Below are 23,718 nucleotides of genomic sequence, written 5' to 3' on the forward strand. Positions count from 1 at the left end.
ATAGAACTACTTAATAAAGATCTATGCTTCCCAAAATAATTTATAAATTCAATGCAATTCCAGCGAAATCCATCATAAGTAGTTAAGGATCTAAAAATGGTTTCTAATATTAATATAGAAGAACAAGTTGCATGAAGAGCTAGGATAATTTTTAAAAAGAAAAATGAGGGAATGCCTTACATTATAGATATTAGTACATACTACAAATATGAAGTAGGTAAATCTATCTGAACGGTTCAGGAACAGACTCATAGACTACCAGATAGAATAGAATCCAGGGTCAGATCCTTTTATATAAGACAACTTGCTCACAGGAGGTATCATAATAACTGGGGTTGGTGGAGAAGAGAGATTATGTAGCAAATGTTATTGGGGAGATTGGCTCACTATATACAGAAACAAAATCCCTATCTCATGTCATATAAAAACAACCTTCGTATGTATGTAATAGGTGAATTTGAAATATTTGAATTGGAAGAGATGAAATAAATCTAGGTAAAAATATTCATATCATCTTAGTTTGGGTTTGGATTTCTTAACAAGGCTTTAAAGCACAAAAAAGAAAAATACAAATTGTTGAATATTACTGCCTCAAAATTAAAGGATAGCACAGACAAACTAACAGATGACAGTGAGAAGCCACCTGCAGTATTTTAACTGACAAGATTAATATTTACATTGTTCAAATAACTCTTGCAAATCAACAACAACAAAGCCAGGAGAGACAATAGGATTTTTTTAAGACAAAGGAAAAGGAAATTCAAAAAAAGGGAAAACAGAAAGTCTGAAAATAGCTTTAAATGAAGTTCAACCTTTTTAGTTGGTGAAACATACACTAAAATTAGTAAAGATGAGAGATTTGGGTAATATCAAGTGGAATAATAGGAAATCACATGTACAGCCTATTTAGAGAGCTTTCTGATAGTATTTAGTAAAATTTAACATATATGTACTCTATAATTCAGCAATTCTATTGGAGTGTGTAAGCCAGAAAACTCTGATAGAGCTTTACAAAATGATGTATATAAGAATATTCATCCTGGGAAAATGAAGAATGGGACTCCACTTACATATCCATCAGTAAAGCAATTGATAAAATGAGTAACATGTTAGTGAAAGATTATTATGCAGTGATCAAAAGGAGTTAGCTAGACATGCAATCACATGAATAAATCTCAAATATCTTAAAAGAAAAAAGAGACAAAGATTTATAGTACAGTGATATACACAATATCTTATATTTATAGACATATGCAAATATATAAATACACATTATGAGGGGAAAGAAGAGAGAATATAGGAAAGCTATTTGTGTATATATAGGGGAATAAGGCGTATAGAAAGAAGTGAGAATGAATACCAATGTAAATGGCAGTTGTCTCTTCCAAGAGATTGTTTAAATTCATTATGTCATTATAGAATTGATTTAGTACTGAACAGTTGAAGTTGTTTAAAAATACTATTATTTCTTAGCCTTCCAAAATAATCAGTTGCCCATAGAATATGAAAGCTAAGAGTTTACTTGTAATTTTGAGTTGCAACAATATCCCTGAGACTTTACATTTTTAACAAGGTTGGTAAAAATTATGTAGCACAATGATTTCACTGAAAACAATTAGCTATTGAGATATTAATATATTGTCAGGTTAGAGCTAATGTTAAAAAGAAACCCAGAGAGATAAGCAAGACCAAAATCTACTTTTTCCTTGGGAATCCTGGAAAACTTGAACCTCTATTAGTAAGCATGGATCCCTAAGAGCCACACCTTGGAGTGAGAGTAAACTGGAAATGGATGAACCCTTGTGGGGAATTTCAGCCTTGAACTTGATTTTTAGCCTTTAACTTGATTTTTAGCCTTAAACTTGATTTAGAGTGATCATTGACAGTTCTCCCAGGAACTGATAGAATCAAATGCAGATCTTTTATGAAATCTAACTTCTTTTTTTTTTTCGAGACAGAGTTTCGCTCTTGTTGCCCAGGCTGGAGTGCAATGGCACGATCTCTGCCCACTACAACCTCCACCTCCTGAGTTTAAGCGATTCTCCTGCCTCAGCCTCCCTAGTAGCTGGGATTACAGGCATGCACCACCACGCCCGGCTATTTTGTATTTTTTTTTTTTTAAGTAGACATGGGGTTTCTCTACGTTGGTCAGGCTGGTCTTGAACTCCCTACCTCAGGTGATCCGCCTGCCTCAGCCTCCGAAAGTGCTGGGATTACAGGCATGAGCCACCACACCCAGTTGAAATCTGACTTCTTATAGCGAATGTGAATGTGACCTTACAGCTTTTTTTTTTTTTTTGAGATGGAGTCTCGCTCTGTCGTCCATTTTTTGAATGTTTGAATGTTTATTCACTCTAAGACTCAAATCATTCATACAACTAATTTTTTATGTTCTTAACATAAACAGTCAAAGATAAGTGCATACACAAGGGAACATGACACTATGAGTGAGAGCCAGCAGAAAAAAGGAACATAAAAATAAACTTGCAAGCATTTCAAATATTGTAATTATCAGACACAGTCTATAATATGCTAGGCACTTTAATTGAAATAAAAGTTAAACTTGAAGGTGTACAGGGAAAAATACTATAAAATTTGACAGATTAGAAAACAAAATAGAACTCCTAGAAATGAAAAACTATAATAATCAAAATTTTAAACCAACTAGAAAATTTAATAGAAGATTAGATACAACTAAACAAATAATTACTGAAGAGAAAGATAGATGAGGATATAATTTATCCAATATGTAGGTCAGAAAGTTGATAAGATAAAAAATACAGAAGAAAATATTAGAAACAGAGGACAAAGTAAAAAAGTTTAACATATGTTTAACCAGAGCCCAAGGAGATAAGAGAAAAATTGTATCAGAAGCAATAGTTAAAGCAACAATAATTTTAATTCTTCAGAATTGATGAAAACTTCAACAAGCAGATTTAAGAGACCTAAATAAACCTAACAGGATAAATTTAAAAAGATATCCATATCTAGAAACATTATATTCAAAGCTCAGAAAACCAAAGAAAAAGAGAAATCTTTTTTTTCAAAAGCCATGGGAAAAGGACCTTGAACCCTCAAACACATGATAGACTGACAGCTATGCTCCATGTTTCTCAACAGTAGCAATGGAAAAAAATAGAAAGTAAGATATCTTTAATGTACTGAAAGAAGTTGGCAAACCTTTCTACCTAAATGGTCTTTGCATGTAAGAGTCATCAAATGAGAGCATGAACTCAACTTGCTATCAGTTTAATTTTAAATTATTCCAGATGACAAGAAATAAGTAGTGTAAAGACATTTTATCTCTTAAATGTGACTTCTTATAATTTTCCTCTTTGCCCATCCCTTGCAACAATTCTGGGTCCAAGAGTTTGACCTATCTCTGTTTCTAGCCTTCTTCATCTCTAATGACATTCACTTCTACTCTAGCTTAGTCACCTATAACCATGACCTCTGTCTGGAGATGGTAGTCTCTGAAAACTACATAACATCTGAAGTCACAAATTCAAATACATTTCTTTTAATCTGCAACTTATTATCTTTCTTGAAGAGGTTTAATCACCATTTATGCCAATAAATCCCAAATGTGACTCTATAGCCCAAACGTCTTTCCTCAACTACATTTATGTAATAGAAGCTAATTTATATAACTGTCTATATGGATGTTCAAACTCATCCATTTAAAATTAAAACTGTTCCCTTCCTCAAAACTAAATATACCTTCACCAGCTCCATATCTTTTCCTCTTTCTTCTGCTCTTCCTGTGTTTATCAGTTAATAGAACCAACAGTCACTCAGTTCCCTAAGCCTGAAGACAAAGTGTATTTACCTTCATGCCTTTCTACCCCACTCCTTCTATGTTTATCACCACATCCCCTATTGTTTTATAATTCTAATACAACCCCTTCACTGCATTTCTAGTTGAGGCCAATGTTTCCTCTTACTTGTATTATTGCAACCATTTGTAATCAATCTCTCACCTTTAATCTTATTCCTCTCTAATTTATTCGCAACTCTGAAACAGGATAATCTTTTTAAAAAGTAGAAACATAATCATGCCACTTTTCTGTTTTAATTATAATCCCTTTAATAACCCTGCATTTCTACTGGCATGAAGTCCAAATGCTTTGACATAGTTACAAAATATTTGCTTATCTTTCCAATTTCAACTCTTACCACTTCTCTCCTCTTGCTCTATGTCTTAGCCATATTGATTTTATTTTATTTCCTCCAAATACTTCTCTTTATTTGCATTTGCACAATCTTGTTTTTAGTTTTCCTGAACAATTTTACCCCATGCCCAATTTTTGTTTAAAGTACTCCTATTAATTTTTAATGTATCAATTTAGAGTATACTTTCTCCAGAAAAATCTGTCTTTTATTTCCAAATTCTGGTTAGATGACCATCATCTATGCCCTTATAGTAGCATGAACTTTCTTTATCATGACATTCATTGTGCTCTATTTAAAATACATGGTCATTTTTCTGTCTCCCTCTTGCATAGCAGGAACTATGTCTGTTTACCCTTCTATCCCTAACACTTATGACCATTCCTTGCACAAAGTATATTCTCAATAACTATCTGCTAAACTAATTAATTAATAGATATATAAACATATTTAGAATTGTGCCTCTGGAAAGCCTGGGTCTGCAAATGATGAAATTCAGTTTCACAACTAAACTGAGGTCTAATTTGTTCATATTTTAAAAAATGTTTAACTAGACTTGTTTTTAGATTAAAAACCAGAAATGTTTTATTTTACTCACTACTTTTGAGCATTTATTTTCTACTCCTGCCAGCTAAGTCTCCTACTGAGTATCCCTAAATAAATCGTACCATTTATGCAGCTCAAAATGTCCACCCTTTCCAAAGCAACTGTTTTCATATACCAGGTTCATTTTCAAGTGCATGATCTCATTCCTCTTTTCTAAGAGTAGTTGTGGAGAGAGCTAAGACCTCTAATTCTCATTTCCAATTTTCCTAAAAATCTCTTGCCTACTAAGTCAATTACATGTAAGAGTATTCTTCACTATCTTTAGTTGTTTAATATGTCTTCACAGAGAGATCATAACTCGTTTGAGGCAGGGGCTACATCTTAAATATGCTTCTTACATCTACTACAGCTATAGCAAATTGTGGCTGATGATGGAAAGGTAATAGCATCACATATCACAAAAATGCAACTCGGAAAATAGGCATATAGGAGGAGAATATAATTGAAATTTATAGACAAACACACAAGAAAAATTAATATTTTGTCTGAAACGTATTGGAATTTATCTAAAACCTGAAAATCTGCAGAGTCGCATGGTGGCGCTGCAGGATAAGATGGTGAAATTTTTGTAACCGCAGATGCTCTGGTTTCCCTTAACCATGGGAACTGAAAGCGCTGGAAAACCAGGAGAAAATAGATTTTAAAAAGGTAGGGCACCATCAACACCTTCGCGACAGGATTACGAGTTTCTAGATTCCCAAAGGTCCAGGCTGATAGGTGAGAGGAGCAACTTTAAGAGCTGCTAGAGACTGAGTGGAGACGTTTTCGACAGAAAGACGTTTGGCTAAGGAGCCATGGAGCCGGGAAAGGGAAGAGCTCAGCGGACAAGGCAAGTGCTGCTTTTCTTTGTTTTCCTGGGAGGATCTTTGGTGTGTTCTGAGACGTGGAGCTATTCCATAGCAGAGGAAATGGAGGTCGGCACGTTTATAGCCAACATGGTGAAAGACATGGGTTTGGATGTGGAAGACCTGGCTGCACGGGGGGCCAGAGTCATCTTTGACGACTATAAACCTTATTTGCGATTGGATCCACAGAATGGCGACTTGCTCTTAAATGAGCAGCTGGACCGGGAGGCACTTTGTGATCTCACAGAGCCATGTATATTGCATTTCCAGGTGTTATTTGAAAATCCGTTGCAATTTTTTCGGGCTGAGCTTTTGGTCAAAGACATAAATGATCACACTCCCACGTTCCTAAATAATCATATACTTCTAAAAATCTCCGAAGGTACTACTCTAGGAACCTTATTCCAAATAGATAGTGCGCAGGACTTGGATGTGGGAAAGAATGGTGTTCAAAACTATACAATAAGTCCCAATCCCCATTTCCACCTTAAATTACGAGACAGCGATGAGGGCAGAAAATATCCAGAGTTGGTACTGGACCAATCCCTGGATCGAGAAAAGGAGTCTGAGCTTAGTTTAACGCTAACAGCCGTGGATGGCGGGTCTCCACCCAGGTCTGGGACTACACTGATTAACGTTGTGGTCCTGGACATCAATGACAATGCCCCTGAATTTGAGAAGCCAGTCTATGAAGTTCACGTACCTGAGAGCAGCCCTCTGGAGTCCTTGATCATCAAAGCGTCTGCTACAGATTTAGATGCAGGAATAAATGGAGAACTGTCTTACTCATTTTCCCACGTCTCCAGAGATGTACGGAAAACATTTGAAATCCATCCAATTTCTGGCGAAGTCTATTTAAAAGCACCTCTAGATTTCGAGATTATTCAATCTTATGTCATAAACATTCAGGCCATTGACGGTGGGAGCCTTTCTGGAAAATCAAGCATTTTAGTTCGGGTTGTAGATGTGAATGACAACCCGCCAGAAATAGCCATGACATCTCTTACCAGCCCCATACCGGAAAACTCTTCACCTGAGATGGTGGTCGCTGTTTTCAGCATACGAGACCAAGATGCTGGAGACAATGGCAGAATGGTTTGCTCAATTCAGGACAACCTCCCCTTTGTCTTGAAGCCTACCTTCAAGAATTTTTACGCTCTGGTAACAGAACACCCACTGGACAGAGAGATCAGGAATGAATATAACATCACCATCACCGTGACCGACTTGGGGACACCCAGGCTGAAAACCGAGTACGACATAACCGTGCTGGTCTCCGACGTCAATGACAACGCCCCCATCTTCACCCAAACCTCCTACACCCTGTTCGTCCGCGAGAACAACAGCCCCGCCCTGCACATCGGCGGCGTCAGCGCCACAGACAGAGACTCAGGCACCAACGCCCAGGTCACCTACTCGCTGCTGCCGCCCCAGGACCCGCACCTGCCCCTCGCCTCCCTGGTCTCCATCAACGCGGACAACGGTCACCTATTCGTCCTCAGGTCGCTGGACTACGAGGCCCTGCAGGCGTTCGAGTTTCGCATGGGCGCCGCAGACCACGGCTCCCCGGCGCTGAGCAGCGAGGCGCTGGTGCGCGTGCTGGTGCTGGACGCCAACGACAACTCGCCCTTTGTGCTGTACCCGCTGCAGAACGGCTCGGCGCCCTGCACCGAACTGGTGCCCCGAGGGGCCGAGCCGGGCTACCTGGTGACCAAGGTGGTGGCGGTGGACGGTGACTCGGGCCAGAACGCCTGGCTGTCGTACCAGCTGCTCAAGGCCACAGAGCCCGGGCTGTTTGGCGTGTGGGCGCACAATGGCGAGGTGCGCACCGCCAGGCTGCTGAGCGAGCGGGACGCGGCCAAGCACAGGCTGGTGGTGCTGGTCAAGGACAACGGCGAGCCTCCGCGCTCTTCCACCGCCACGCTGCACGTGCTCCTGGTGGACGGCTTCTCCCAGCCCTACCTGCCGCTCCCGGAGGCGGCCCCCGCCCAGGCCCAGGCCGACTCGCTCACCGTCTACCTGGTGGTGGCGTTGGCCTCGGTGTCGTCGCTCTTCCTCCTCTCGGTGTTCCTGTTCGTGGCGGTGCGGCTGTGCAGGAGGAGCAGGGCGGCCTCGGTGGGTCGCTGCTCGGTGCCCGAGGGCCCCTTTCCAGGGCATCTGGTGGACGTGAGCGGCACTGGGACCCTATCCCAAAGCTACCAGTACGAGGTGTGTCTGACGGGAGGCTCAGCAGCAAATGAGTTCAAATTCCTGAAGCCGATAATTCCCAATCTCCTGCCCCGGGATAGCGAAATGGAGAAAGCCCCACCTTTCTGAATGGCATGGAGTGCAATTAGGGATCTGATTATGATGCAGAACTTTTAGAATGAGTCTATGTCTTTGAAATCTTATTCATTGTTATGTAGAGTTTTTCATTTTGGGTAACTGCATTTTTCTCAAGAGTTTTCAGAAGTTACAAGAATTTAAGTCTATTTTTTGTTGTTGTTTTAACCGTGAAAAAATTGAGAGAGCCGGAATTTGCTTAGTCACTGTTTTGAAATAAAACCTCAAATAATATATTCACATACATATTATTTTCCCTTCAAGTTTAATTGCACACTGTGCTCATTCATATTTTCTGAGTGTTCTCACTGTGGATCCTCTATCCAAAGCAGTTTTTGTATAATTGAGAATATTATTATAGAGGTAAATGCATGATACGAATAAAAACATAATTGCTTGTTATCTGGTTAGGTTGGTTTCTGAGATGTTATCTAATTTAGGTTTCTTTCTTTAAAACCTATAATCTTTTCATTCTACTTTTCTGGCAAACATTGCAGAGAATTTTTCCTGTACTTAGGGTTTTTTTTTTCATAACTATTTGTGAACCATATATATGCTAGTAGATGTTATTTTATTTAAGTAAATTCAAAACCTTGTTTGGATTAAGATGTATATATCCAGCTCATGCTCATTTCTTGTCTGAGAACTTCTCTACACTACCTAAGAGAGGTGATCACTAGTGTGATGCTTATTCCATTGCAGGCCTTCTTTTCTTACACAGAGCCCTACCCCCCGTTTTATTTTATTTTATTTTATTTTTTAAGAGATGAGGTCTTGCCATGTCACACGGGCTAGTCTTGAACTCCTGGGCTCCAGTCATCATACCGCATCAGCTTCCCAAATTGTTGGGATTACAAGCATGAGCCCTGATCATTTTTTATTGGTCCTGTGATAGATTCCTGATTTAAGCTGGAATAGCTACATTCTCCAAACCCCTAAATTTGTGATTGAGATATAGTTCATCTACTTTTTCCTCTTGAATAAATGTTGAACGTGGGCTGAGGTAGCCATGTTCATAAGTTTCTAGATAGAGAGAAAAAGAGGGAGATAAAACGGAAGGAAAGAGTCAAAGTGAAAAGGAATAAGAGTGGAGGAGGCAGAAGCCTAGAAAACAGTAGAGACTAAGATAGCTACTTAGCTCTAGACCTGTCCACCTAAGTCCAGTTCCCCCTAAGTCTCCAATGTCTAATTGCCCTTGGGTTCTACAGTAAGACTCCATTGGTAATAGTAAAATTCCTTTGTTTAACCTATCTTGAAGGGGGATTTCTTGAAATCAAAAGAGACTTGAAAGGTATGTATAACCTTGAGTACTCAGTTAGACTACCTACCATGAAACCCTGGTCTTTTATTGCATTCTTCTAATGTTAACTTAATGAATGAAATACAGGATGTACAAGCCTAGAGATAACAAATCTATACTAGAGGCTTATGTAACAAAATTTAAATTTGTAAATAATTCATGAGGTCTTTCAACGGATAAATGCTACAAAGGGCTTTATGAAATGTCTCATTAACTTTATCTCCATTATTTTGTATGTCCCATGATTACTTTTTAAATAATACTTTTAGTTTAAAAAATAATAATAACACTGAAATTGTAAGTTTTGGGTGTCTGTACCTTTTCTCAGGATCATCATACCCTCCTTAGCAGACTCGTTCTTTTAAAAAATTACTTGCTAAGCTCAGTGTGAACAAAATTATTTTTGTCATGTAATGTAAAATATTCTTGCTCCATAAATAATCCCAATTTATAGATCATATGGATAGATTCATGATTTCAGTTATAGTAATAAATATTTAATTAATATACTCTATTGCTAGAAAGCCTCATGAAAGAAATTTAAGTTTCTGCCAAGCCTAGGAGCTAAGATCTTAGAAAGAGGAAACTTTATCCATGAGATGAAATATGGGAATAAAAAACTAACTTTGATTCATTAGGTTACTGACATAGGTACAAGCTTCTATCCCATTAATATTAAAAAATGCATAGACATTCAGGGCACATTTTCTTGGACATGTAAATCCATAATAGTGAATTTGGATCCATGACCAAAATATTTCTATAAGGAAATTTGTCCATCAGATTTTGCCCATGACTGGCATGTTCTCATATTTTGAAAGTTTAATTAATCGAATTTGTTTGTATAGAAGAAAACATTCTAAAGTAGAATGTTGATGTGAGTTATTTATACCTTAAGAGAAACCACTATGAACCACAATTCTTACACTTGGCTCATCCTTAGTTTTCTCAGTTAGCTAGATAATTAATAGACACTATTATGTGTTGTGGCATTCTATTTAAACATTGTGAGTAAAACATTGGCTAAAGTTGGTACAGTTGGGAAGACCCCCAAGTCTCCTCCCCAAAAATGTTTTCTCTTTCCTTAGAAGTAACAATTTCAGTTCCATGCTAGGGTTTCAGGATTCCAATGAATCCACAAGAGATACATGATTGCTTACTAAAAATGAGTTGAGATCTTCTCCAGTCGGGAATATGCTTAACGTGCTATTTCAGGTGAACTTAACTTGTTTTCTTCTGCATTTTACTTTTCACTTTAACTTCAGCCTTTATATCCATGATCTTGGCTGTCTCCCTCTTCAAGGTCTCAGTGACTCTCAGCTTCAACATGTGTGTATCTCAGTATTAACAATAGATGGTGATGCTCTTTATAAATTATTTTAGATACTGTAACAAGTCAACATAACAAGCTCACAGTCCTTAGGCAATATTCACAAATAAGTTATCCACAACTCCTTAAGCTACCTATTGAGTTTGCATAATAAACCAGCTTTAGCTAGTATATCACTTAAGTTAATACTCCTGAAATGTTAGAATGAATCTCTTCATCTACTGTGCTAGCAGTCGTTAGATACATCAAAGAGAAGAGGCTTTCTTAACGGAAAATTGCGTTGCTGCAAGGAATGGTTCCCAGAGCAGATTGCCTACTGACCCAACATTGGCATCCGGACCCTGAATGCTGTTGGTGTTGGAGAAATGGAGACTGAAAAGGGGCACTTTCCTAGAATAAGGCAAGTGCTGCTTCTCTTTGTTACGCTGTCTCAGACTTGTGCGGAGTGGAACGTTTATACTGTAGCAGAAGAAACAGAAAGTGGTTCTTTTGTGGCCAATCTAACAAAGGACCTAGGGCTAGAAGTAAGAGAAATATACCAGTGGAGGGCTTGGGTCAATTTTAACAATAACAATAAAAAATATTTTCAGCTGAACCTTCAGACCGGAGACCTGCAAGTAAATGAGACATTGGATTGGGAAGAATTGTGTAGACTCACTGAGCCTTGTGTGCTGCAATTCCAAGTGTTACTGGAAGAACCTTTGGAGGTTTAAACTTCTCATCAGTGACATAAACACAATTCCCCTGTATTCCCAGAAGCAGAAATTATTTTGAAAATCATGGAAAATACTCCTCCAGGAACTGTGTTTCCTCTGAAAAATACACAAGATTTGGATGTGGGCATCAATAACATCCAAAACTACACCATCTACCCCAACTCCCATGTCCACGCTCTCACCCAAAATGGCAGTGAAGGCAGAAAATACCCAGAGCTGGTTCTGGACAAAGCCCTGGATCGGGAGGAGCAGGCTGAGCTCAGGTTAACTCTCATGGCAGTAGGTGGGGGGACTCCTCCCAGAACTGGGACTGCTCTGGTCCTCATTGAAATCTTGGACATTAATGACAATGCACCTGAGTTTGTGCAGCCACTCTATCAGGTGCAGATATCAGAAAACAGCCCCCTGGAATCCCTTGTTGCCACTGTTTCCACTAGAGATTCAGACATGAGAATTAATGATGAAATATTCTACTCATTTTTTTATGGTGATGAAGAGATTTCTAGGACATTTGCACTTAATGAACTAAGGGGAGAAATTAAAATAATCAGAAAATTAGATTTTGAAAAAATTGTGTCATATCAGGTGGATATTAAAGCCTCTGATGGGACAGGTCTTTCTGGAAAATGCACTGTCATAATACAAGTGGTAGATATCAACGATAACGCTCCGGAACTGACCGTGGCTTCATTCACAAGCCCCATCCGCGAAAATTCTCCCGAGACCGTTGTAGCTCTTTTCAGCATTCAAGACAGAGATTCTGGGGAAAATGGAAGAATAGTTTGCTCAATTCAAAATGATGTTCCGTTCATGCTGAAACCTTCCGTTGAGAATTTATACTGGCTGTTAACAGAAGGACCACTGGACAAAGAGATTAGAGCCGAGTACAACATCACCATCACAGCCACGGACTTGGGGACTCCTAGGCTGAAAACCGAGTACAACATAACGGTGCTGGTCTCCCACGTCAATGACAACGCCCCCGCCTTCACCCAAACCTTCTACACCCTGTTCATCCGGGAGAACAACAGCCCCGCCCTGCATATTGGCAGCATCAGCACCGCAGAGACTCGGGCACCAATGTCCAGGTCACCTACTCGCTGCTGCCGCGCCGGAACCCGCACCTGCCCTCGTCTCCCTGGTTTCCATCAACGCGGACAACGGCCACTTGTTTGCCCTCATCTCGCTGGACCACGAGGCCCTGCAGGCGTTCGAGTTCCGCGTGGGCGCCGCAGACCGCGGCTCCCCGGCGCTGAGCAGCGAGGCTCTGGTGCGCGCGCTGGTGCTGGACGCCAACGGCAACTCGCCCTTCGTGCTGCACCCGCTGCAGAACGGCTCCGCGCCCTGCACAGAGCTGGTGCCCCGGGCCGCCGAGCCGGGCTACCTGGTGACCAAGGTGGTGGCGGTGGACGGCGACTCGGGCCAGAACGCCTGGCCGTCGTAGCAGTTGCTCAAGGCCACGGAGCCCGGGCTGTTCGGCGAGTGGGCGCACAATGCACTGCCAGGCTGCTGAGCGAGCGTGACACAGCCAAGCACAGGCCGATGGTCCTGGTCAAGGACAATGGTGAGCCTCCGCGCTCGGCCACCGCCACGCTGCACGTGCTCCTGGTGGACGGCTTCTCCCAGCCCTACCTGCCGCTCCCTGAGGCGGCCCCGGCCCAGGCCGACTCACTCACCGTCTACCTGGTGGTGGCGTTGGCCTCGGTGTCGTCGCTCTTCCTCTTCTCGGTGCTCCTGTTCGTGGCGGTGCCGCTGTGCAGGAGGAGCAGGGCGGCCTCACTGGGTCGCTGCTCGGTGCCCGAGGACCTCTTTCCAGGCATCTGGTGGACTTGAGCGACACCAGGACCCTATCCCAGAGGTACAAGTATGAAGTGTTTCTGATGCGAGGCTCCGGGACAAATGAATTCGAATTCCTGAAGTCTGCTATCCGTAAGCATCCGGGCGCTGTGAATGACGGGAGGAAAAGTCCAACTTTGTAAATGGTTTTGGATTCAAGTAAGAATCTGTAGATTTTTCAGAGCATTTAGGATAAAGGTTAGTCCTTTATCAATATATTAAGTCTCTGTCATGTTTTTTGCGCTATATAGATTTTCTAAGATTTTGCTGATTTCATTTTCCTACTTAAGATTAGACATTTTCTTTGATTATTTGTTCATACTTAGTCTCCTTTTATCATGTCCATTTTGATGAAGACAACTTTCAAGTTTACTCATTAATGAAAAGTAATATTTGTTCAATTTATCAACTTCTCAAAAATCACAGGCTGTTGATTTGAAGACTCCAGCTCCATTCCATTTCATTGAAGAAAGCTTTTCTAAACTTTTGATGCTTAGAAGACAAGAACGATGATATAGTGATTATTAGTACATATTCTATTGATTCTGTCTTATGCTTACCTGTCACGAATTTTTAAAAGGAGAAGTGTCTGCAAAAATTGCATCGTTTTATTTCACAATAGCTTGAAGTGGGAAAGACTACATTTTTTCCCAAACTTAAAGACTTTTCTGCTCTTTTTATAACCTTCACTCCATAACATGTATGAGCATTATTATTACTATTATTGAGACAGAGTTTCACTCTTGTCTCCCAGGCTGGAGTGCAATGGTGCGATCTCGGCTCACTGCAACCTCGCCTCCCCGGTTCAAGTGATTCTCCTGCCTTAGCCTCCCGAATAGCTGGGATTACAGGCTCCTTGTTTTAGTAGAGATGGGATTTCACCATGTTGGCCAAACTCAAACTGGCTCCTGAGGTCAGGAGTTTGGCTGGTCTCAAACTCCTGACCTCAGGTGATACACTCGCCTCTGCCTCCCAAAGTGTGGGATTACAGGTGTGAGCCACCTCGCCTGGCCATATGAGCATCTTTAGTGATTATTAGATTATCTCAAGATTTTAAAATCATAGCTCCCTTTTGTAGTGTCTATCTAGCCCACCTGATCTTTTTCTGGAATATTCTCCCTGTCTTTAGCTGAAGTGTAATGTTGCAGTCACATTTATTTTATATGGCCCACCTCCCTCTGTGATTTCAAACACAAAAATAAGATGATCCTAGCTGGCCGAATCTGATTCTCTCTGTTTAAAAAAAAAATGGCTTTAGGAACCAGATACAACATAGTCTCTTTGTTAGGAACATAAGCAGAAAGTGGTGTCATATTTGGCTAAACACCTGGAAAAAAATACAGAGCATCAATCTATTGAGAGACAAGAAAAAATAAGGTACCAAAAGAATGACCTTGTCATAGATTTTCCTGTTTTAGATTTTCCAGTCCCTCCCAAGTCTTTTTCCTTTAGGTTGTTGGAGACACATATGTGCTCTTTAATAAATTTCCCTCTAATTAAGAGACCTAAGTGAGGTTTTTGTTGTCAAAAGCATGTTTAGATTCTTGCATTGTTGGTAAGTTAGACCTTTCTTCCTACTGAGTTTTTATTGTGGCTTTTCATATTAATATGACAACATTTGGGATCAAGGAGGTTGTAAAATATTAGTAGTCTGTAAGGGACATGCACTAGCGTTTGTCAGAATATATAATTTTGAGAAAAACTGAAGGATCTTTCCAATGGTACAATCTTTGAAGTGTTTAATAGAAATTCTTAGAAAATTTTATTATATAAGAGTTTTGAATATCATAAGTGTCATAATAACATTACTGTAAAAAAAACCTTGATATTGAAAAATGTGTGTCTAAAAGAGACATAATCCTTATCTTTAGGGTCATCATAATCTTGTTATGTTCTTTCTTTCTATCATATAATATATCCCTTGCTTATGGGTAGCTAGGTTATTTTGCCACTTAATGAAATGACATTTTAAGTCATTCTGAGTTATTTCACATTACTATTTAAAGGGCATAGGAAATAGCTACCTTATGAACATGCTGTCTTTGTTTATCCATCTTATATAATGAACTTGAATCCCAGCAGAAGAGGGGACTTCTACAGTAGGAGGAGAACCTATCTGTCAGAATGTTTAAATTAATTGTGATTTATTAATGGATCCATTTAACAAATAATTATTGAGTACCTACCATGTGCCGGGGATTATTTTAGATATTAGGGATGCAGCAGTGAACAAAATGAAGTTCTAACATGTCAGGTTGAAACAGAAAGGAAACAACTAAATAAGTACATCTATACTACGTCAGATAATAAATACGAGAGAGATAAGGCAGGGCTGGATGCAGCAGCTCATGCCTATAACCCCAGCACTTTGGGAGGCTAAGGCAGGAGGATTGTTTGAGCTCAGAAATTTGAGACCAGCCTGGGCAACATAGCAAGACCTCATTTTTACAAATAATTAAAACATTAGCCAGGCATGGCGATGCGCAACTGTGGTCCCAGCTACAGTTGCTGAGGTGGGAGGATCGCTTGAGCCTGGGCAGTCAAGGCTGCAATGAGCAGTGATTGTGCCACTGCACTCCCTCCTAGACAACAGAGCAAGACCCCATCTCAAAAAAAAAAAAAAAAGGAAAAATGAAAAGAAAAAAAGAAAAAGCAAAGTAAGAGATATAGGAAGTGCCTTCATATGTATTTTTCCACAGTTTAAAATTTTCATAAAATCATAGCTCTCTGACTTTATGTAGAAAGGATATCACACTGGAATGAACATGTAGCTTTTTCTTGATGTAATCCAACCAATGGGAGCACAATTCTGGTACATAGGCTGTCTAGAATTTGAAAGAAATCAAATAATTCATTTTGTTTTGCTGAGAAAATTTTAAGAAATCACGTGGCAATGTGTTATTATTATTACAAGATGACTGATCACTATTATGTCTTCTTTCACTTCTCAATTTCCCTCAGAGCACCCCACCCAGACTACACCCAGACTATAGGCTCTGGAGGGTGGGGACCATGTCTGGGTTGTTTACTGAGGCATTTCATAATTTGGCACATAGAGACCAATAATACTCCTTTGAATGAAGAAATTAATAATTATCATTGCGTGATATTGTGATTACATCATTTCCTCCCAATTTCCAAACTCCTAATAGAATAGAGAATAATCAATTGTAGCAATTCGTTTCGAAGTAAAGACAACGCATGGTGGCGCTGCAGGCTAAGGCTTCAAAACAAGGGAAAGGAAAAAGCCCATGAAATGCTACCAGCTACTTCAGACCTCTTTCAGCCTAAGAGGAAAGCCTGTTAGCAGAGCACGGACCAGTGTCTCCGGAGAATGCTATTCTCCTACATTTCCGGACAGCTTATCAACGGACAGATCGATCACTGCCTCTGTCCCATCGCCCCCTGAAGTAGCTCTGACTCCGGTTCCTTGAAAGGGGCGTGTACAGAAGTAAAGATGGAGCCTGCAGGGGAGCGCTTTCCAGAACAAAGGCAAGTCCTGATTCTCCTTCTTTTACTGGAAGTGACTCTGGCAGCCTGGGAACCCCGTCGCTATTCTGTGATGGAGGAAACAGAGAGAGGTTCTTTTGTGGCCAACCTGGCCAATGACCTAGGGCTGGGAGTTGGGGAGCTAGCCGAGCGGGGAGCCCGGGTAGTTTCTGAGGATAACGAACAAGGCTTGCAGATTGATCTGCAGACCGGGCAGTTGATATTAAATGAGAAGCTGGACCGGGAGAAGCTGTGTGGCCCTACCGAGCCCTGTATAATGCATTTCCAAGTGTTACTGAAAAAACCTTTGGAAGTATTTCGAGCTGAACTACTAGTGACAGACATAAACGATCATTCTCCTGAGTTTCCTGAAAGAGAAATGACCCTGAAAATCCCAGAAACTAGCTCCCTTGGGACTGTGTTTCCTCTGAAAAAAGCTCGGGACTTGGACGTGGGCAGCAATAATGTTCAAAACTACAATATTTCTCCCAATTCTCATTTCCATGTTTCCACTCGCACCCGAGGGGATGGCAGGAAATACCCAGAGCTGGTGCTGGACACAGAACTGGATCGCGAGGAGCAGGCCGAGCTCAGATTAACCTTGACAGCTGTGGACGGTGGCTCTCCACCCCGATCTGGCACCGTCCAGATCCTCATCTTGGTCTTGGACGTTAATGACAATGCCCCGGAATTTGTGCAGGCGTTCTACGAGGTGCAGGTCCCAGAGAACAGCCCAATAGGCTTCCTAGTTGTCAAGGTCTCTGCTAGGGATTTAGACACTGGGACAAATGGAGAGATATCATACTCCCTTTATTACAGCTCTCAGGAGATAAACAAACCTTTTGAGCTAAGCAGCCTTTCAGGAGAAATTCGACTAGTTAAAAAACTAGATTTTGAGACAATGTCTTCGTATGATCTAGAGATAGAGGCATCTGATGGGGGGGGACTTTCTGGAAAATGCTCTGTCTCTGTTAAGGTGCTGGATGTTAACGATAACTTCCCGGAACTAAGTATTTCATCACTTACCAGCCCTATTCCCGAGAATTCTCCAGAGACAGAAGTGGCGCTGTTTAGGATTAGAGACCGAGACTCTGGGGAAAATGGAAAAATGATTTGCTCAATTCAGGATGATGTTCCTTTTAAGCTAAAACCTTCTGTTGAGAATTTCTACAGGCTGGTAACAGAAGGGGCGCTGGACAGAGAGACCAGAGCCGAGTACAACATCACCATCACCATTACAGACTTGGGGACCCCAAGGCTGAAAACCGAGCAGAGCATAACCGTGCTGGTCTCCGACGTCAATGACAACGCCCCCGCCTTCACCCAAACCTCCTACACCCTGTTCGTCCGCGAGAACAACAGCCCCGCCCTGCGCATCGGCAGCGTCAGCGCCACAGACAGAGACTCAGGCACCAACGCCCAGGTCACCTACTCGCTGCTGCCGCCCCAGGACCCGCACCTGCCCCTCGCCTCCCTGGTCTCCATTAACACAGACAACGGCCACCTGTTCGCCCTCAGGTCGCTGGACTACGAGGCCCTGCAGGCGTTCGAGTTCCACGTGGGCGTCACAGACCGCGGCTCCCCCGCGCTGAGCAGCGAGGCGCTGGTGCGCGTGCTGGTGCTGGACGCCAACGACAACTCGCCCTTCGTGCTGTACCCGCTGCAGAACGGCTCGGCGCCCTGCACCGAACTGGTGCCCCGGGGGGCCGAGCCGGGCTACCTGGTGACCAAGGTGGTGGCGGTGGACGGCGACTCGGGCCAGAACGCCTGGCTGTCGTACCAGCTGCTCAAGGCCACGGAGCCCGGGCTGTTCGGCGTGTGGGCGCACAATGGCGAGGTGCGCACCGCCAGGCTGCTGAGCGAGCGCGACGCGGCCAAGCACAGGCTGGTGGTGCTGGTCAAGGACAATGGCGAGCCTCCGCGCTCAGCCACCGCCACGCTGCACGTGCTCCTGGTGGACGGCTTCTCCCAGCCCTACCTGCCGCTCCCGGAGGTTGCCCCGGCCCAGGCCCAGGCCGACTCGCTCACCGTCTACCTGGTGGTGGCGTTGGCCTCGGTGTCGTCGCTCTTCCTCTTCTCGGTGCTCCTGTTCGTGGCGGTGCGGCTGTGCAGGAGGAGCAGGGCGGCCTCGGTGGGTCGCTGCTCGGTGCCCGAGGGCTCCTTTCCAGGGCATCTGGTGGACGTGAGCGGCACCGGGACCCTGTCCCAGAGCTACCAGTACAAGGTGTGTCTGACGGGAGGCTCTGAAACTAATGATTTCAAGTTCTTGAAGCCTGTATTCCCCAATATTGTGAGCCAGGACTCTAGGAGGAAATCAGAATTTCTAGAATAATGTAGCTATCTGAAGCTTTCCTACCGTCTGTTAATTTTGTCTTCCTCACTTTTCACCTTAGTTTTTTTTGTAACCCTTTAGTAATCTTGAATTCTACTTTTTTTAAAATTTCTACTGTTGTCTTTAATAATGTTACTCATTTCCTTGCTCTGGTTGTTAGACAGTTTTCAAATTATTATATTATTATAAATATTTTATATCAGGAAAGTTCATATTTTTGAATAAATTAATAGTATTCATTCCTGAAGGGTAATATGAAAGTTAACCCCATCTAATAAACATAACTCTAATTCTGAAAGTACCTTTCACACTATATGACACTACATAAGAATGTATGATTTTTGAAGTCATATTTTAAGGTTTTTTTTATAGTTTTTCTTATTCACACAGCTCTGACTTTTTGACAAAAGTTTGGGGTGTAATCATTTCATATTTATCCATGTGTAATTTCTTCCAAGCTTCATATTTGGAGTTTTGTTTTTTCCAATAAGGAGCAACATGGATAATTTTAAGCTACTCTTTTCAAGGTCACACTTGTGAGCATTAGATTTTCATTCTAAAACACATATGTCATCTCATAAAAATATATCTGCATAATGTATTCTTTCTCATGTAAATTAACATAGAAAAGACTAATGGGTTCTTCCTTATCTCTATCTAATGTTATGATCCTATTGGGGGGACTGGACAGGCTTTTTAATACCCAGATTTACTGTGTTTAAGGTGTTCCTATAAGGCCAATAGACACTAGGACCAATTAATGCATCTCCTGCAATTTCCTCTTTCCACAGCAGGAAAATCTTAACTGAGTTCCAAATTCTGGGCTTAGAGGAGCTTCTGATGATACAGTATGCCAACATCTACTTGTCTTTGGATAGTGACATTGTTCTGATTCGTAAGGAATTTGAAAGAAAATACATTGTAGAATTAATATTAGTTAACCAAACAAAATTTATTAAAGGATATGTTGGTGAAGGAGTTGAATTATTTGAGGAAAAAACATCTGCTGTCTCGTCAGGACTTTTCTGTCTCCAGGAGCTTCTCAACTTTGCAGATACTCTAGAATGGTATTGCATGCAAAATAATGACCGCCAAGATGTTCCTGCCCTAATCCCCAGAACCTATGAATATGTCATACTGCAAAGAAATTAAGGTTCAAACAGAATTAAGGTTGCCAATCAGCTAAACTTAAAATAGGGAGACTCTCCTAGATAATCTGCGTGGGTCTATTTCAATCAGTGGAAAGGCCATAAAAGCAGAATTGAGTCTTCCCTGAGATGAAAAAGAAATTTCATTCAAGGACAACAGCTTCAGCTTATGCCCCAGAGTTCCAGCCTGCCCCTCCTAACTGCTTGCTGTACAGATTTTGGACTTGTCTAGCCACGTTTCACAACTGAATAAGTCACTTCCTTGCAATAAATTGATTACTATACATCTCCTGCTGCCTGTTTCTCTGGCTGAACTCTAACTAACACAGATTTTGATACCTGGAAGTGGGGTGCTACTGTAATAAACACTTAAAATGTGCAGGTGGCTTCTGAATTGGACAGTGGGCAGAGACTGGAAGAACTTTGACAGGCATGACAGAAAAAGTCTCGCTTGCTTTGGACAGAGTGTTAGCAGAAATATGGTTAACAAACCTGCTAGTAAGGACTCAGAATGAAGCGAGGAGCATGGTGGAGAAACATGTTGCCTTAGAGAATACCTACTTTAAATAGATTGCAAGTAGAAATATGGATATTAAAGTCTCTGTTGGTGAGGGTGCAGAAATGAGGAAAATATTATTGGAAATTGAAGAAAAGGGAATCCTTTTATATGGTGGGAGAAAAATTAGCTGAATTGTATCCTGAAGTTATGTAGAAAGAACTTGTAAGCAATGAACTTGGGAGATTTCGCTGAGTTTTTCAGGCAAAGGGTTGAATGCACAGCCTGTTTTTTTTCTTGCTGCTTATAGTAAAATGTGAGAGGGAAAAGAATGAAAGGAATTCGATTGAGAGAAGAACTGTGAAGCAAAAAGGAACCCAGACTTGATGGTTGGGGAAATTCTCACCCTATTCAGATTGCAACAGATGTTAAAATCAGGAGATTCACTGCTAAGGATGCATGTTCTGGAGAGAAAGCCACAGACATATTAGGACAACCTTTTACTAGTGCCTTGAAAGAATCAGGTAGTCAATCATACAGAAGGCTCTTTGGAGAGACTAGGTACATGATATGGATATCTTCAGCCACATCAGCAGAAGCCAGGAATAGAGACATAATTACTCAGGAAATAACTTCAAAGGAGTCTCTTGTTTAATAAATTGAATCCCTGTGAAATGCACAGGAAATAAAGTTATTAAGAATGTTTAATCAGCAGAAACACTGCCAGCTTGAATTGAAAGGGATAGAGAGAACTAATTAAAGGAGGATGTGGTACCCCCCTCCCCAAATTCTGTAAGCAAGAAATAGACTGATAAAACTGCTTAGCTAAAAACATGTGCCAATTCAAATGAAAAAGGAAGAATAGTTCAGAGGATGGAGCCTGAAGTCCAGAGAGTACGGCTCTCAAACTACAGAGGATTTGTCAGTCCCAAGCCTTGAAAGCAGGAGTTTCCCTGGATGTATTGCCACATTCATTGGTGCAGGTGATTTTTTTTTTACTTTTACTTTTTTACACAGTATTCAGACTAGGTTCCAAGTTGTCTACTTAAGATGTATGAGACATTTGTCAGAGAAGTAGTGAGGTAGGAGATCAGCAGGACTTATTTTCCTGTCAGTACAGGACAAAATGAAGAAATTGACAGGAACCAGCAGGTGGTGCACAATTGAGGTTAAAAACCCTACAGGAAGTAGCAGGTGGTGCTGAAGGCAACCTCTAATTGCCTCACTGCTCATTAGCATAAGAGATTCCCACCAGCCCCATGACAATTTACAAATATCATGGCAACCCAGAAGTTACCGCCCTTTTCCATGGCAACAATCTAGAAGTTACTGCCCCTTTTTCTAGAAAGTTCTGAATAACCAGCTCCTCAATTTGCATTAACTCACCTCTTAATTAGCATGTAAGTGAAAGTAGGTATAAGTGGGTATAAATACAGTTGCCAACAACCCATAACATAAGCTGCTACTGCTAACTCTGGGTGCACTGCAAAGGAGTTAGCCCTGCTCAGCAAGGAGCAGTCCCTTTCAATAAAAGATTGCTGTCTTAACAGAACCTGATTGCCCTTGAATTCTTTTTATGTGTGGAGCCAAAAATCCTCCCGGGATAAGCCCTAATTTGGGGCCTTGCCTGTCTTGAATCAGTCATATTGTTTTCCCTGGGGTGTTATCAAGGGACAGTACTCTGAACTACTGCAATTAAATTTATATCATCATTCAGTCATCTCACAATTGGCAAACATATGCAAATAACTGAATTTTCAAAGAAATATTCCTGGCTAGTAGCATCTCCAAAAACTGACTTTGGAGAACAGAATCAGAAAGCGAACTGATAAATGAGAGGCATGCTTTTTAATCTGGACTTAACAGTATCCTGAGCAAGATGACTAAGATGTTTATGCAGCAATCCAGAATACCCTACCCCCATCACAGGCAATAAGTAGCAAGGCTAAAAATTTTACTTAGTAAAATTGACTAAATATGGATCCTGAAAATATTTATAAGCAGATCAGCAATCCATGTGATTTTGTGGATTATGGCTGTTGGAAGGATAAGTACCAATTCTCCTCTATGTCACGCATTGCACCTAGAACAATTTTGAACATGAGTGACAAGTCGTTGTTTCTTAGTGAATAAAAAAATTAAGGACAGTGAAATAAGTTTTTTGGAAACTAGCAGGATAGAGACTCTCACCAACATAAACAGAGCCATTCATTTTACCTATTTTCTCTTTCAAATTTTGTAGACTTCCTTTGAGATTTCTGTAAGTCTCATCTTGCCTTTTATGATGTTAATCTAAGGCCATTGACCTTCTTGCTTTATTTCCCTTCCTTGCTTTTATTTTCTTCCTAAATGGCAATTGGAATACATAGGTAGTTGTGGTCATATGACAGCATTCACAAGGTGAGAGGTACCTTATTCCAACAATTGGAAAGTGGAGGAGAATTTTAATTTCTTCCACAAATGAATTTACATGGGGGCAACAGTTTTCTGAGAAACCCATTAGCTATATTTTTGGTATAATAAAAATAAGCTGCAGTGTCTCTTCACTATCCTCCAAACCACTACTTAAAAGAGCAACATGGAACTTCTATTTCTAGTTTGATTACTGTAAACATGGAAATTATGTATAATTTTAGATAATTTAGTTAATATGACTATTTAAATGTATATAAAATTATCCCTTTTGGCTGATGGCTGAATTTTTAGAAAAGATTTCCTTAAAAGTTGAAAGCTTGGCTGTACTAGCAGAGGTCTCTCTGGATATTTTGAAGTCATAATGGAGTGTTATGAGTATCTTTGGGATAATCCCCTAAGGGTTTTATAATCTTAGATAAACACTGTGGTGATGTATTTTCTTCACAAAAGAACAAAGGAAACATAAACATAATGAATATTTTTTGTTAATCCAATGCCTATTTCTGTAAAAATGGATTCCTTTCCTATAAAATCAATAGAATATAGGCTCTAACACAGCAAGCTCATTTCATATGTATTTCCAATCTATTAAGGGAGAGGCTTATGTCTTTTTTCCCAAGCAAAGCCACATAACATTCAATGAGAGTTCACTTTGGTGATGTTTAATGAAAATCTAGCTCAGGTAGAGACCTCACTGGAATACTCCATGAACA

At 41.0% G+C, this 23,718-nt stretch overlaps 2 protein-coding genes and 1 pseudogene across 3 annotated transcripts; all 3 read left to right on the plus strand.

Annotated features, from left to right (window-relative positions):
• Window positions 1-5,277: 5,277 nt before the first annotated feature.
• Window positions 5,278-9,531, plus strand: LOC116471627 (protocadherin beta-18). Its single transcript, XM_032158151.2, has one exon. It carries the CDS (start codon window positions 5,571-5,573, stop codon window positions 7,935-7,937), a length of 2,367 nt encoding a protein of 788 aa, XP_032014042.1. The 5' UTR covers window positions 5,278-5,570; the 3' UTR covers window positions 7,938-9,531.
• A 1,720-nt stretch (window positions 9,532-11,251) lies between these two features.
• On the plus strand, window positions 11,252-13,268 carry LOC116471629 (protocadherin beta-13-like; annotated as a pseudogene).
• A 3,273-nt stretch (window positions 13,269-16,541) lies between these two features.
• PCDHB15 (protocadherin beta 15) lies at window positions 16,542-20,380 on the plus strand. 2 transcript variants are annotated; one of them, XM_032158152.2, is made up of 2 exons: window positions 16,542-18,947; window positions 19,738-20,380. In XM_032158152.2, the coding sequence occupies exon 1, from the start codon at window positions 16,583-16,585 to the stop codon at window positions 18,944-18,946; it is 2,364 nt and encodes a 787-aa protein (XP_032014043.1). In that variant the 5' UTR covers window positions 16,542-16,582; the 3' UTR covers window position 18,947; window positions 19,738-20,380. The 2 variants fall into 2 exon arrangements, with proteins under 2 accessions (XP_032014043.1, XP_058295926.1); XM_058439943.1 differs by having other exon boundaries at window positions 16,542-18,838.
• Window positions 20,381-23,718: the final 3,338 nt, after the last annotated feature.

The sequence above is a fragment of the Hylobates moloch genome, unplaced genomic scaffold (assembly GCF_009828535.3).
Source record: "Hylobates moloch isolate HMO894 unplaced genomic scaffold, HMol_V3 SCAFFOLD_6, whole genome shotgun sequence".
NCBI lineage: Eukaryota > Metazoa > Chordata > Mammalia > Primates > Hylobatidae > Hylobates > Hylobates moloch.